Source organism: Phalacrocorax carbo, chromosome 19 (genome assembly GCF_963921805.1).
Source record: "Phalacrocorax carbo chromosome 19, bPhaCar2.1, whole genome shotgun sequence".
Taxonomy (NCBI): Eukaryota; Metazoa; Chordata; class Aves; order Suliformes; family Phalacrocoracidae; genus Phalacrocorax; species Phalacrocorax carbo.
In genome coordinates, this window is record NC_087531.1 from 4,620,836 (window position 1) to 4,634,569 (window position 13,734).

Below are 13,734 nucleotides of genomic sequence, written 5' to 3' on the forward strand. Positions count from 1 at the left end.
TCAACTTCACCCTCAGTGCTGCGGGAGGTCTGGGACCCAGGCCTGCCAGCCCATGTGCAAATAGACTGGCGATCCACAGCAGAAGTACAGGTGGGAAGCCCGTCGGCTGTGCCCTTGCTGTGCTGGGGCAGGGCACTGTGAGACATGCTGGTAGGGCTGTAGTTGTGCAGGGAGAGAGACTCTTGCAGATGATGAAGTCTTTGCAGGGGAGAAAATTAAGAAAGTTTTTTTTCTTCCCCTTTTTGCACATTTTTAACCATTTTACTCCTTCCATGGGGGTTATTGAACCTTCAGTTTAATAAAGAAGGAAATGAGCCACCATTAGCTTTCTGAAGGGTTCTGAAAGCAGGCGCCACTTGCATGTAGAGCTGGTCTGTGCCTAACATGCAACTTCCAGACCTCATTGTACATCCTGTAGTTGAGTCACCATGTGCACTGCAGGGACTGGGATGGGAGAGTCAGCACTGACCATCATGTCAAACAGCCACAGCTTCCCAAACTGAAGAAGAATCAGACCAGGAAGGGCAGAAAGCAGCAGCGACAATAGAAGGATAGCTAGTTGTCACAAGTAAACTTCAGTATCCATGTCCAGTAGCTAGTTCTAGAATTGCAAGCCTTGTTATATTGCACACGTCCTCCTTCCACTCCTCTTTTCTCAAAGCAGCTATCATCTTGCCTCCTCTCCCCCATGCACTAGTGATAAGCATCAGAGGCAGTTGCCACTTTCCAGTGGCCAAGTTCTGGGGTGCATTAATAACTAAGGTTAATTGGCTGTCCAGGCAAGTATGGAGCTTCACACCAACCTTAATAGCAAACACCGTGGCTGTATCCAGAGCCTGAATACAAGCTAAGTTTCTCCCATGTTGGTAAAGTGCTTTCAGCAGACTCTAGATAGCCATTTCCGGCAGACAGGGAAACAGCACTCCTCAGAGTCTGGATCAAATCTGCACTTCCATTTTGTGTCCTCAGCTTGGAAAAAACTCAACCCAAGCAAATACTTCCCAGGTCTCCTTTCCCTGTGTGGTTCCTAGTGCTCCAGGGGAAGGGATGGCGGGAGGCATTTGGATATCAGTGAAAGCGAGGTCCTTTTTGAATGTGTTTAATGGAAATATCTTTCAGGAAGAGAGACTTCCCAACCTTGGCATTAATCTCGGCACAGGAGATGAATTTCCAGCTGTCCTTGCATATAGTGAGACATAGAAACTGCATGAGTGGCTAAAGTCACTTGGTTTGTTCAGCCTAGAGAAGAGACCTCATCACAGTCTACAGCTTCCTCACAAGGGGAGGAGGAGGGACAGGCGCTGATTTTGTCTCTCTGGTGACCAATGATAGGACCCAAGGGAATGGCAGGAAGATGTGCCAGGGGAGGTTTAGGTTGGATATTAGGAAAAGGTTCTTCACCCAAAGGGTGGTGGAGCACTGGAACAGGCTCCCCAGGGAGGTAGCCACGGCACCAAGCCTGACGCCGTTCAAGAAGCACTTGGACAACGCCCTCAGAGATATGGTGTAAACTTGGGGTTGTCCTGTGCAGGGACAGGAGTTGGACTCCATGATCCTTGTGGGTCCCTTCCAACTCAGGACATTCTATGATTGCTGAAACAGCCAAATGCAAAGTAGAGTTAAATGTAGGGTTTGACCTGAATAATCTTTTAATTAGGAAGATAAATTTGTTGTAGCTTGACCTTAGTCCATGTTAGGAACCTGCTAATCATTTGACATGCAGAGTGTATTAATGCTGCACTTAACTTGGCCATTGGTTTTATTATCTGGGTTTGGGAGTTTTTCACTCCTGAAGCATCAATCTGCATCTCGTATGGGGTATTTTTTTTCTTTTTTCCTGTTCATAACATGTAGCACACTGTTATACTTCTGTTCCCATCCACGTAGAGTATTGCCTTAAACAGATAACTTGTGTTGTGGTTTGTTTGGGGTTTTCTTTTTTCTACCATCAGTTTTATGCATTAATTTATTTTAAAATGTGGGGTTTTTTGAAAAACATGAAAAGTATATTTTTTAATCATTTGCATTGCAGTATTTATCATTGTTACTGGTTGTGTGTAGTATAGCAGAATTAATATTAAAAAGCATAAATATGAAAACCAGCCTGCCAGACTGTCATTGGATCAAACCATGGTGAGAGGGTGTAAACCACACCATCTCCTCTGAGCCCCCAGCAAGCACAGATACTGAAATCAGTGGGGGGTGCCAGTCTTCACGCCATGGCCAATACCAGCCTGCTTGGGCCTAGTAGAAGCAGCTGGTGTGGAGCTGTGCTGTACAGCACAGTTAAACCCACTGGAGCCGGCCAGCCCCCAGTCAGCATTCGGGAAGGCTTCTCCCCAAGGAAGCAGGAAGGCTCATTGGGCAGGACCCAGCCCCTGCATCTGGGCTATGCCTCTCCTCCCGACAGCAACAGAAGCAGAAGGAAATGCTGCATCTATACAACATCAGTGGGTGAAATAACCTTTTATCCACCCTTGCAGCCATTTCTGCCCCTTGAAGCTGTTGGCACAAGAACCGAGCACTGATTTTAGAGTCCAACATCAGCAGCTGGAAACCCCAGGGACTGCTGGGGATGGAGACAGCTACAGGGGGCTACTGGCTCATGCTGGCAGCTGACCCAGTACAGGGTGAGTTGTCCCCCCCAACCAAGAGGCTCAGACCCCACCTCTGCAGAGCGGTGCTCCCCAGATCTGTGCCCCAGGGTGCTCCAAGGCCACAGGGGTGGCAAGGGGGAGGCATCACTGACACCCCTGTGTCCACCCTTCCCACCCAGCCTCCCACTGGCTCCCAAGAGGGGACAGGGCTGATGGAAAGCATGAGCCTGGCTCAGAGACCAGCAGGGTGTGAAAATGAACAACAACTTATTTTCTTCATTTCAACGGCACATTAATCACATTTGCCTGGATGCATTTGGGTGCCCCAGGCTGCCCAGCCCCACCATCGCCTGCAACAGAGCAGAGCTTGGCAGCCCTTTGGGGGGGATGAGTTGGCATCCACCCTGCCAAGATGGACGGGGTCTTCACTGGTCATCCCCAAAAATGTGGCAGTAGATGGGCTGGGCTTCTGAAAGCCCTCATGGGGCTGGAGCCAGGAGCAGAGCAGAGCTCCGAGTTGGCACTGTGTGACAAACCAAGCCAGGGCAGTGTATCTGCTCAGCTCCCTGTCTCAGAGCAAAGCAAACCCGGCTCATGCAAATCCCTCCCTAATGGAATCTGGCTGCCTCTGCACTGAGATGATAGATGAGGATCACTCATTCCAACTCTAGAGTCCATCACAGTGATACCTGATGCCAGCTTCAAAAGAACATACAGGCCCCTCTAATTGTAGCAGCATAGCTAAGCTTTGAAATACTTGGAATACTTTACGAATAAGACAGTCTTAGAACTTGCTATATGTGATTAGATAGAAGGGAGTCTGGAGACACTGTATCCTTAACTAGAATAAATAAGAGAGATGTGCTAGAATAAGCTCATTCAGTATCAGTAAGAATTGTGTAACCAAGCCAAAAATGAACTGAGCATGCCCAGAGACTGAGTTCGACCAGCGGACATGGTGAGGAAGACTATCGATGACCACCAGAGGACCCTGGAAGACCACCAATGAACATGAATGTGCACGCGTTAAGGACATTTGCATATATTAATGAGTTCCAAGAATAGTGTGAATATGGTAATTATTTCCTAGAAATTTGATGAATATGTATATTTTGATTGCATATAACCCCTGTAGTAGAGCAACTCGGTGCACACACCAGGTGGAGCAATCGCTGTGCACCTGGCGCTGCAATAAAGAATGCCTGCGTTCTAAAACTACAAATTGTGTTTTAGAGGGTTCTTATATTTGCCGACTTATGGGTATTGGTTTTGGTGACCCAGGTGGGACACTGCTTCTGAATCTCAATGGATCTGTGAAATTCCAGGACCTCCAGCCAGCACCAAGGGATTCTCAGGGAGAACCTCCGATCCCTGGACCAAAGAGCTCGAAGCAAGACCCCCTAGTAAGTTTTAAGGCATTCTTAAATTTGGTTTGGTTTGGTTGACTGCCCATATGACACAGCAAAAGCTATGCAGGGCTGGGCTATAAAGGTACCTAAGGGGTTAGAGTCCCCAATTTGGTAAGACCAAACAAAATTTTGGATAACACCTGGGTTTGGAATGGGGTGCGAGTCCCGACAGTTTAAGGAGTGGGTCAGAGTCCCACTGAAAGGGGTTCAAGTCCCCAGTTTGGTTCACAATCACAGAATCACAGGTTGGAAGGGACCTCAGGGATCATCTAGTCCAACCTTTCTGGGAAGAGCACAGTCTAGACAAGATGGCCCAGCACCCTGTCCAGACAACTCTTGAAGGTGTCCAACGTGGCCGAGTCAACCACTTCCCTGGGGAGATTATTCCAATGGTTGGCTGTCCTCAGTGTGAAAAATTTCCCTCTGGTGTCCAATTAGAATCTCCCCAAGAGCAATTTGTGTCCATTCCCCCTTGTCCTCTCCATGTGACTCCATGTAAAAAGGGAGTCTCCATCTTCTTTGTAGCTACCCCTTAAGTACTGGTACACGGTGATGAGATCCCCTCTGAGCCTCCTTTTCTCAAGGCTGAACAAACCCAGCTCTCCCAGCCAGTTGTGGCATACCACTTGGCTGCCTTGGATTCCAGTTCGTATTGAAGTCTGGCACAGCAGCACTCAACGGTGGAGTGACTTCATTCAGGCCACGATAGCCTACTGTTAGCCTCCACTCTCCATTAGACTTCCGGACTGGACATATGGGACTGTTAAAGGGTGAGTGGGTTTTACTGATGACTCCTTGGCTCTCCAGTCGACGAATGAGCCCGTGGATGGGGATCAGAGAGTCTCTGTTGGTGCGATATTGCCGCCGGTGCACTGTTGTGGTGGCGATCGGCACCTGTTGTTCTTTGACCTTCAGCAACCCCACAACAGAAGGGTCCTTCGAGAGACCGGGCAAGGTAGACAGCTGTTTAGTTTCCTCCGTCTCCAAGGCAGCTACACCAAAAGCCCACTTGTAACCTTTTGGGTCCTTGAAATACCCTCTCCTGAGATAGTCTATGCCAAGGATGCACGGAGCCTCGGGGCCAGTCACAATGGGGTGCTTCTGCCACTCATTCCCAGTGAGGCTCACTTCGGCCTCCAATACAGTTAGCTCTTGCGATCCCCCTGTCACTCCAGCAATGCTGATGGGTTCTGCCCCTATATAGTTTGATGGCATTAAGGTGCACTGTGCGCCGGTGTCCACAAAAGCTTTATAGTCCTGTGGGTCGGACGTGCCAGGCCATCGGATCCACACAGTCCAGTAAACCCGGTTATCCCTTTCCTCCACCTGGCTGGAGGCAGGGCCCCCCTAGTCCTGATCATAGTATTCATCACTCACTTCCGGTAGATATGAATCACGGGTGTCTCTGTTAAGATCAGTCAGGCCATCAGCACTTCTGCTCCTCTGTCTGGAGAATTGCTTACGGGAAACTGGAGCAGCAGCTCTCCTGGAGAAACTCCCCTGAGTAATTGTTCTCCCTTGCAGCTCACGTACCCGTGCCTCTAAGGCTGGGGTAGGTTTTCCATCCCACTTCTTCATGTCCTCTCCGTGATCACGCAGGAAAAACCATAGGGTGCCCCGTCGTGTGTATCCCTTCTCTTGAGCCAAGGGACGATTACTCCTAATGGCTGAGATACTGGTCCGTACTGGTGGGGAGTAAGACATCTTCTTTGAGTTGCTGGAACTCTCGGGACAGTTTCTCAACAGCAGAGACGAGCGAGGAAGAGAGATTCGCTTCATATTCCCGGAGTTTATCAAGCACCTCTGCCACCGTTGGTGTCTCGTCATCTTTCCAGGACATCACTGCCAATGAGTTTGCATACGAGGATGGTGCGCTCCGTACATTCTTCCGCCACATGGGTCGTGTGCACTCAGCTTCGTCTGGATCTTTGGAGGACCGTTGATCGTCCAGGTCACCATAAACCACCTCAAGCACGGCTAATTCCCTTAGATGCTGAATGCCTTTCTCCATGGTCATCCATTTTCCTAGGCGAAATACAATATCTTCTTTGAAGGGATACCTCTCTCTCACCGCGGCCAGGAGCCGCCTCCAGAGGCTGAGGGCTTGTGTTCCTTTTCCAATTGCTTTATCAATGCCCCCTTCCCTAGAGAGGGATCCCAGTTGTTTGGCTTCCTTCCCCTCTAATTCCAAACTACTGGCCCCATTATCCCAGCATCGGAGCAGCCAGGTGATAACGTGCTCACCTGAATGACGCCCGAAATCTTTCCGTATATCCCGCAACTCACTCAAGGATAGAGGTCGGGTAGTTTCCGTTTCTTGTACACATGGTTCCTCCTCCTCCTCCTCCTCTTCTCGTGATGGCCCTGGTTCATCGTAATCTCTTTCTAAACGAGTTGACTTTCTCTTCCATGATTTCTTCTTGCGTATAGGGGCGACTGATACTGGCACAGGTTGGTCCTCTGGTTCAGCTGCAACGCTTGGCACTGAGGTTTGAGTAGCTGCAGTGCCTGTCGTGGGGGTTTGAGTGGCCGCCGTGCTCATCACCGGGGTTGGAGCAGCTGCAGTCTCTGTCGCCGCGGGTTGGGTGGCCGCAGGGCTTGTCACTGGGGTTGGAGTAGCTGCAGTATCTGTCGCGGTGGGTTGGGTGGCCGCAGGGCTTGTCACCGGGGTTGGAGTAGCTGCAGTATCTGTCGCGGCGGGTTGGGTGGCCGCAGTGCTTGTCACTGGGGTTGGAGTAGCTGCAGTGTCTGTCGTGAGGGTTTGGGTGGCCGCAGTGCTTGTCACGGGGGTTGGAGTAGCTCCCTTCTCTTTCCCTTGGGGGTACTGAATAGTGTTAAAAAGGGCTCGATAGGCATAAGCCAGACCCCAGCACATGGCAGTGATCTCTATCTCTCTGGAATTGCCAGGGAGACAACATATTTCCTCCAAATGTTCTACTAATTTTTCAGGATTCTGCACTTGTTCAGGGGTGAAGTCCCACACCACAGGGGGTGCCCACCGTCTTAGGCATTTGCCCATACTTTCCCACATACCCTGCCACGCATAGCTATCAAGCCTTGGGACAGATCTCTGGATTATATTCTTAACTTGCTTACTAACCTTAGACAGATCTGATACCACCTGCCAAAGCAATATCAACAGATGTATCTTAACTACACAAGGATGTTCAAGATACTGAGAAGTTGTTGTAATGAGGGAGGAGACATTACATAAGATAGTAGCTACGGTGCCATTCTGTATTTCCTCCATAAAAAACTCCTCAGAGGAGGAGGTATAATGGCTAATTGCCTCCATGAGGTGGTAGCTGTAGTACAGTAACGGCTTCCATGCAAAAACCTAAATAACTGATAACAGTCAAGGCCAGTGTTTTAATAACAAGTCTCCTAGGCAAGATATCTCTAATCACTGCAGAGCACAGCCAACTGACAAAACCAACAGCAAGTTTTAACATGTACTTTACAATCATCATAGTAAAGACTGGACAAACTAATACTGCGAGCAGATTAATCAATGCTGTGACCAGCAACTGTTATTATCTCAAACCCTTCATGCCCCACGTTGGGCGCCAAAAATAGACTGTCGTGGTTCAGCCTCAGCTGGCAACTGAACACCACGCAGCCGCTCGCTCACCCCCCCACCCCTGTGGGATGGGGAAGAGAATCGGACGAGCAAAAGAACTTGTGGGTTGAGATAAGCACAGTTTAATAACTACAATAGAATGATGATGATAAATGATTATGATAATAATGACAATAATGTTAATATAATAAAAGGGAAAAGGAAGGAAAGGGAAAACAGGGAAAAAACGCAGAAACACGAACGATACAACCGCTCACCACCCGCCGACCGACGCTGCCCGTCCCCGAGCCGCGATTGCTCCCTCCCTCCCCCGGCCAGCCCCTCCCAGGTAGCATACTGGGCATGACGTTACATGATATGGAATATCCCTTTGGTCAGTTTGAATCCGCTCTCTTAGCTGTGCCCCCTCCCCTCCCAGCTTCTTGTGCACCCAGCAGAGCATGGGAGGCTAGACATGTCCTTGACTAGTATAAGCGCTGCCCAGCAACAGCCTAAACATCTGTGTGTTATCTCAACAGGTTTTTTTCCATGCTAATTTCAAAGCACAGCACTATACCAGCTAGAGTGAAGAAAATTAACTCTATCCCAGCTGAAACCATGACATTATTAAACTGTTCTTATCCCAACCCACGAGCGTTACCCTTCTGATTCTTTTCCCCATCTACCGGTGGGGGAGTGAGAAAGCGACTGTGTGGGGCTGAGCTGCCAGCTAAACCACAACAGATATCCACTGCGTGTTGCTGGTACAGTTTCCCCTTGCAGGGGACTTTGCAGACTTTGCTCATGGGTATCCTCAGTCGTTAAGGCTTCATATCTGTTTCTAATTGTGATGGTGGAGGGTGCAGGTTGATGTGGAATCCTGCTCTTGTGAGTCACCAGGGTCCACGGTGCCTCATTCTTGGCAGTGTCTGCCACAGGAACATGATTCTGAAGCCACGTGTCTATCTCTGCCTCAGCTCCTCTAATACTGTGCAGCCTCTTAACCGTTAATTTTCTTGATTGGTCTCTGAATTTTGGTTTGGTTATCAGAACTACAGATTTGGTTTTACATGTTGAGATCAGATAGTTCTTTTGGATAATAACATCATATTAATATAATACATATACTATATTATCATAATATAATAATACTAGATAAAGAGTAAATTAATTAATTTTAATTCTTTTTAACATTGGTGTTAAGAAGTTTATTCCCGATTTCAGAGTATAATAATACTCTATTACAGTTAATGTTTTGTAGAGGAGAGGGAAAGTTGCATGAGGTATTGTATGCTGATATTTTTTTTTACATCCTGAGTGCCAAAAGAAATGTGGAATCAATATGGCCCCGAACGATTCTCTGGTGTTGGCATTAGAAAAGGATAAGAGAGAGACAAAGGGAAAACATTAAAGAGGTGCTGTTTGGCATGCAGTATTGGACAGAGATGTTTAAAGCTGACTCAGAATGAACAGCAGGAGGATGTAGAGATGTTAGTGGCCCCGAGGTTAAGGCAGGGGCCACCTCAAAAATGTGGGTCCAAGTCCTCTGGGGCAGAGGGATCAGACAGTGAATCAGAGGGAAGTGTTTCAAGAATAACTCTGGTGGTGGAGAAGACTCACAGCCAGCAGGGAGCTGCATTGCAAGCCCCACTGAGACAAGCGGTCCAGAATGATGGTCCAGTCATGGTGAAAGTGCCTTTTTCAATCACAGACTTAAATAACTGGAAAATAGCCGCTGGTAGCTATAGGGATGATCCTGATCATGTGACTAATACTTTTGAGATGATGATTAAAACTCAGGACCCAGACTGAAAGGATATTAAAGCCATCCTGCAAGTATTATTTGATAGTACAGAAAGGGAAATTATTCATAATGCTGCAAGAATCCAGGTTGAGGGTCAGGTTGCATCAGGGGTATTGCAAGGACGGTTAGAACAACACTTTCCCTTAGTAGATCCTGACTGGGACCCTAATGATAACAGAGATAAATTGTTATTGGAGCAATATCAGAGGTTGGTTTTGTTTGGTATAAGAAATGCTATACCAAAAGCCATAAATTGTTCAAAATTATATTAAATCAAGCAAGATAGATAAGAGTCTCTGATTTCCTAAATAAAATGAAAGAAGCTGCCTGGACATACATAATCCTTGATCCTGAGTGAGAAGAAGGGAGAGGCCAGTTTCAACTTTGTTTACTGGGTAGTCTGCTGATGATATTCAGAGAAAGTTGCAAAAGATACAGGGAGCAGATGCTAGAGACTTGGGAAAATTGTTGGATAGGGCTTGGGTGGCTTATAGAAATAGGGATCAGCAGAAAGAAAAGGGGAATGCCAGACTAATAGCTGCGCTAGGAGGGACCTATGGTCCTCGGGGAGGACTTGGGGTGGATTTAGAGGTGGTTACCAAGGAAGAGGACGTGGCAGAGGATTTCCAAAACCCCAGGTAGGAGAGACTCAATGTGCTTATTGCAAAAAGGAGAGGCACTGGAAGCGAGCATGTCCAGCTTTGCAGAAATCTGAGGAATCAGACACTCCCATAATGGCTATAGAAGGTAGGGACTGAAGGGGACCGGAGGGATCTTCCCCAGCATTCCCATCTTCCCTCTGGTTAAGATTAAGCTGGGGGAAGATGAAACAGAGATTGAATGCTTAGCTGATACAGGGGCAACCTATTCAGTTTTAAATACAAAAAGGCAGTAATTAGGATATGATACTGTAAGAATTATTGGTTGTCATGGTTTTAGCTGGGATAGAGTTAATTTTCTTCACTGTAGCTGGCATAGTGAAGCACCATGACATTGGTGCGACAGGAAAGGCAGAGACACGGCCCTTCTTTAAACCTGTAGAATTTAAAATTGGAAAGCAACAGGTGACACATCAATTTCTGTATTTACTAGGTGTGCAAAAACCTCTGATAGGCCAAGTTTTATTAGAAAAATTAGAAGCCGAGATAAAATTTAAAAATAGGGAAGTGGAAGTAATAATGCCTGAGTCTAAATTTGTCCAAGCTTCCATATTGTTATTGCAGGGCATTGAACAGGTGGAAAAGAAAATCCCATCTGAAGTCGAAAATGCAGTGATATCCATTGCCTGGGCAGGAGAGGTACCGGGGAAAGCAGAGAGCTGAACCTGTAAGGGTAGACCTTAAACCAGGATCGGCACCGGTAAGAATTAAACAATAGCCTTTAAAACTAGAAACGAGAATTGGCCTAGTACCAGTAATTCATAATTTTTTGAAATACAAATTATTGGTAGAATGTGAGTCAATAAATCAGATAGTACAAGACATACATCTGGTGGTTGCAAACTCGTATACATTACTAACTACCCCCACTAGTGAACAAGGCTGGTTTACAGGTTTAGATTTAAAAGATGCCTTTTTCTGCATACCTCTTGGTTCTGAAAGTCAGGAACTTTTTGCTTTTGAGTGGGAAAATCCTGAAACAGGGCGAAAGACACAATATACTTGGACTGTTCTACCACAAGGTTTCGAGAACAGCCCGACCATTTTTTGAAATCAACTAGCAAAAGAATTGGAAATCTGGAGGAAAGAAAACAGACAGGGAACTGTACTAAAATATGTAGATGACTGTCGTGGTTTAGCCCGCAGCTCAGCCCCACACAGTCGCTTTCTCACTCCCCCACCGGTAGATGGGGAGAGAATCAGAAGGGTAACGCTCGTGGGTTGGGATAAGAACAGTTTAATAATTAAAATTAAAAGAAACAACAATAGAAATGCAATGTAAAGGAGAACAACGAGAGGCGCAAAGCCCTGGGGGAGGGGGGAAGGGAGGGGAGAGGGGGAACGAACCGCCGAAACGAACCGCACGCGCCGCAGCCGCTCGCCGCCCGCGGACCCGCCGCTCCCACGCTGCCACTGCCCCCCCTCAATATACTGGTCATGGTGTCACATGGTATGGAATGAACACGCCATTGGCCAGTCGGGGTCAGCCGCCCCGACCACGGCCCTGTCCCTCCCGGCCCTGCCCCCGCCACGCGGCAGAGCGCGGGAAGCTGGAAAGGTAGCCAACCCCCACAGTGAGGAGAATTAACCCCTTCTCAGCCAAAACCAGCACATTCTCCACCCCTTATTCCATACCATTTACACCATGCCCAGGTCCCAGACGATGCAATACAACCGTACCAACCACCACCCCTCCCCTTCCCATCCTTTAACATAATACACAGACATCATTCCCTTAGTTCATGCACCTTCCTTGTACAATGTCCATTAAAATGTCCATTGAGTTCACCCAGTCCATGACTCTGGGCTCCATCTGTCGTATCAGTCTTTCCAGGTGGGAGAGATGGTGTGTGGCATTGGGTTGCTGCATACCGAGTCAGTCATCGTTCCATCACTGCTGCACGGCTTGTTTCATAGTTGATCTTCCATGGGTTGGGAGGCTCGTCCTCTGATATCATTGATACAACACAGAGGTGACACACAGTATTATATAACAGTTCGCATTGTGCCATTCAGTTCATTGGCTGTTTTCACACAAAATCAAATCCCCTTGAGGCACACATCGGATTTCTCCATCCTCCCGCATCACCCACCAAGTGCACCCAGGTCCTCAGGCAAAAGCAATCCCACGAATGGGTTTGCCTTTGCCGGAGGCAGGAAGAACCCAGACTGTTTTGCCCAGCATACTTTTTGTGTGCACTACAGGGACTCTATCCCCTTCCACAGTATGTAGGATTTCTGATTGGGCCGGGCCAGCTCGCCTGGCAGATCCCCTTGTGTTGACTAACCAGGTGGCTTTTGCTAAATGTGTATCCCAGTGTTTAAATGTTCCACCCCCCATTGCTCTCAGTGTCATCTTTAATAGTCCATTGTATCTTTCGATTTTCCCAGAGGCTGGTGCATGATAGGGGATGTGATACACCCACTCAATGCCATGCTCTTTGGCCCAGGTGTCTATAAGGTTATTTCGGAAATGAGTCCCATTATCTGACTCAATTCTCTCTGGGGTGCCATGTCGCCACAGGACTTGTTTTTCGAGACCCAGGATAGTGTTCCGGGCAGTGGCATGGGGGACAGGATATGTTTCCAGCCAGCCGGTGGTTGCTTCTACCATGGTGAGAACATGGCGCTTGCCTTGGCGGGTCTGTGGGAGTGTGATATAGTCAATTTGCCAGGCCTCCCCATATTTATATTTCAGCCATCGTCCCCCATACCACAGAGGCTTTACCTGCTTCACTTGCTTGATTGCAGCACATGTTTCACATTCGTGGATAACCTGCGCAATAACGTCCATGGTCAAGTCCACCCCTCGATCACGAGCCCACCTGTATGTTGCATCTCTCCCTTGATGGCCTGAGGTGTCATGGGCCCACCGAGCTAGAAATAGTTCACCCTTATGCTGCCAGTCCAGATCCACCTCAGCCACTTCAATCTTGGCAGCCTGATCTACCTGCTGGTTGTTTCGATGTTCTTCAGTGGCCCGACTCTTGGGGACGTGAGCATCCACATGCCGTACCTTTACAACCAGGTTCTCTACCCGGGCAGCAATATCTTGCCACAGTGCGGCAGCCCAGATGGGTTTGCCTCTGCGCTGCCAGTTGCTCTGCTTCCATTGCTGCAGCCAGCCCCACAAGGCATTTGCCACCATCCAGGAGTCAGTATAGAGATTGAGCACTGGCCACTTTTCCCGTTCAGCAATGTCTAAGGCCAGCTGGATGGCCTTTACCTCTGCAAACTGGCTCGATTCACCTTCTCCTTAAGCAGTTTCTGCTACTTGTTGTGTAGGACTCCATACAGCAGCCTTCCATCTCCGGTGCTTTCCCACAAGGCGACAGGACCCATCAGTGAACAGGGCATATTGCTTCTCATTTTCTGGCAGTTTGTTATACAGTGGGGCTTCTTCAGCACGTGTCACCTCCTCCTCTGGTGATAATCCAAAATCTTTGCCTTCTGGCCAGTCCATAATCACTTCCAAGATTCCTGGGCGACTGGGGTTTCCTACTCGAGCCCGCTGGGTGATCAGTGCAACCCATTTACTCCACGTAGCATCAGTTGCATGGTGTGTAGAGGGGATGTTTCCTTTGACCATCCAGCACTGGCTGTTGGGGTGCCAGGAGCAACTGTGCCTCAGTACCAACCACTTCTGAAGCAGCTCGAACCCCTTCATATGCTGCCAATATCTCTTTTTCAGTTGGAGTAGAGCGGG

At 48.2% G+C, this 13,734-nt stretch overlaps 1 protein-coding gene across 2 annotated transcripts in view; it reads left to right on the forward strand.

The window, feature by feature from the left end:
• The window catches only part of LOC104040979 (protein FAM219A), a 254,391-nt gene that overhangs the window by 93,463 nt on the left and 147,194 nt on the right, over positions 1-13,734 (forward strand). For both annotated transcript variants that reach the window (XM_064469592.1, XM_064469593.1), the window contains exon 4: positions 3,879-4,000. In XM_064469592.1, the coding sequence (XP_064325662.1) occupies positions 3,879-4,000 (122 nt within the window). The remainder of the gene's footprint in view (positions 1-3,878; positions 4,001-13,734) is intronic.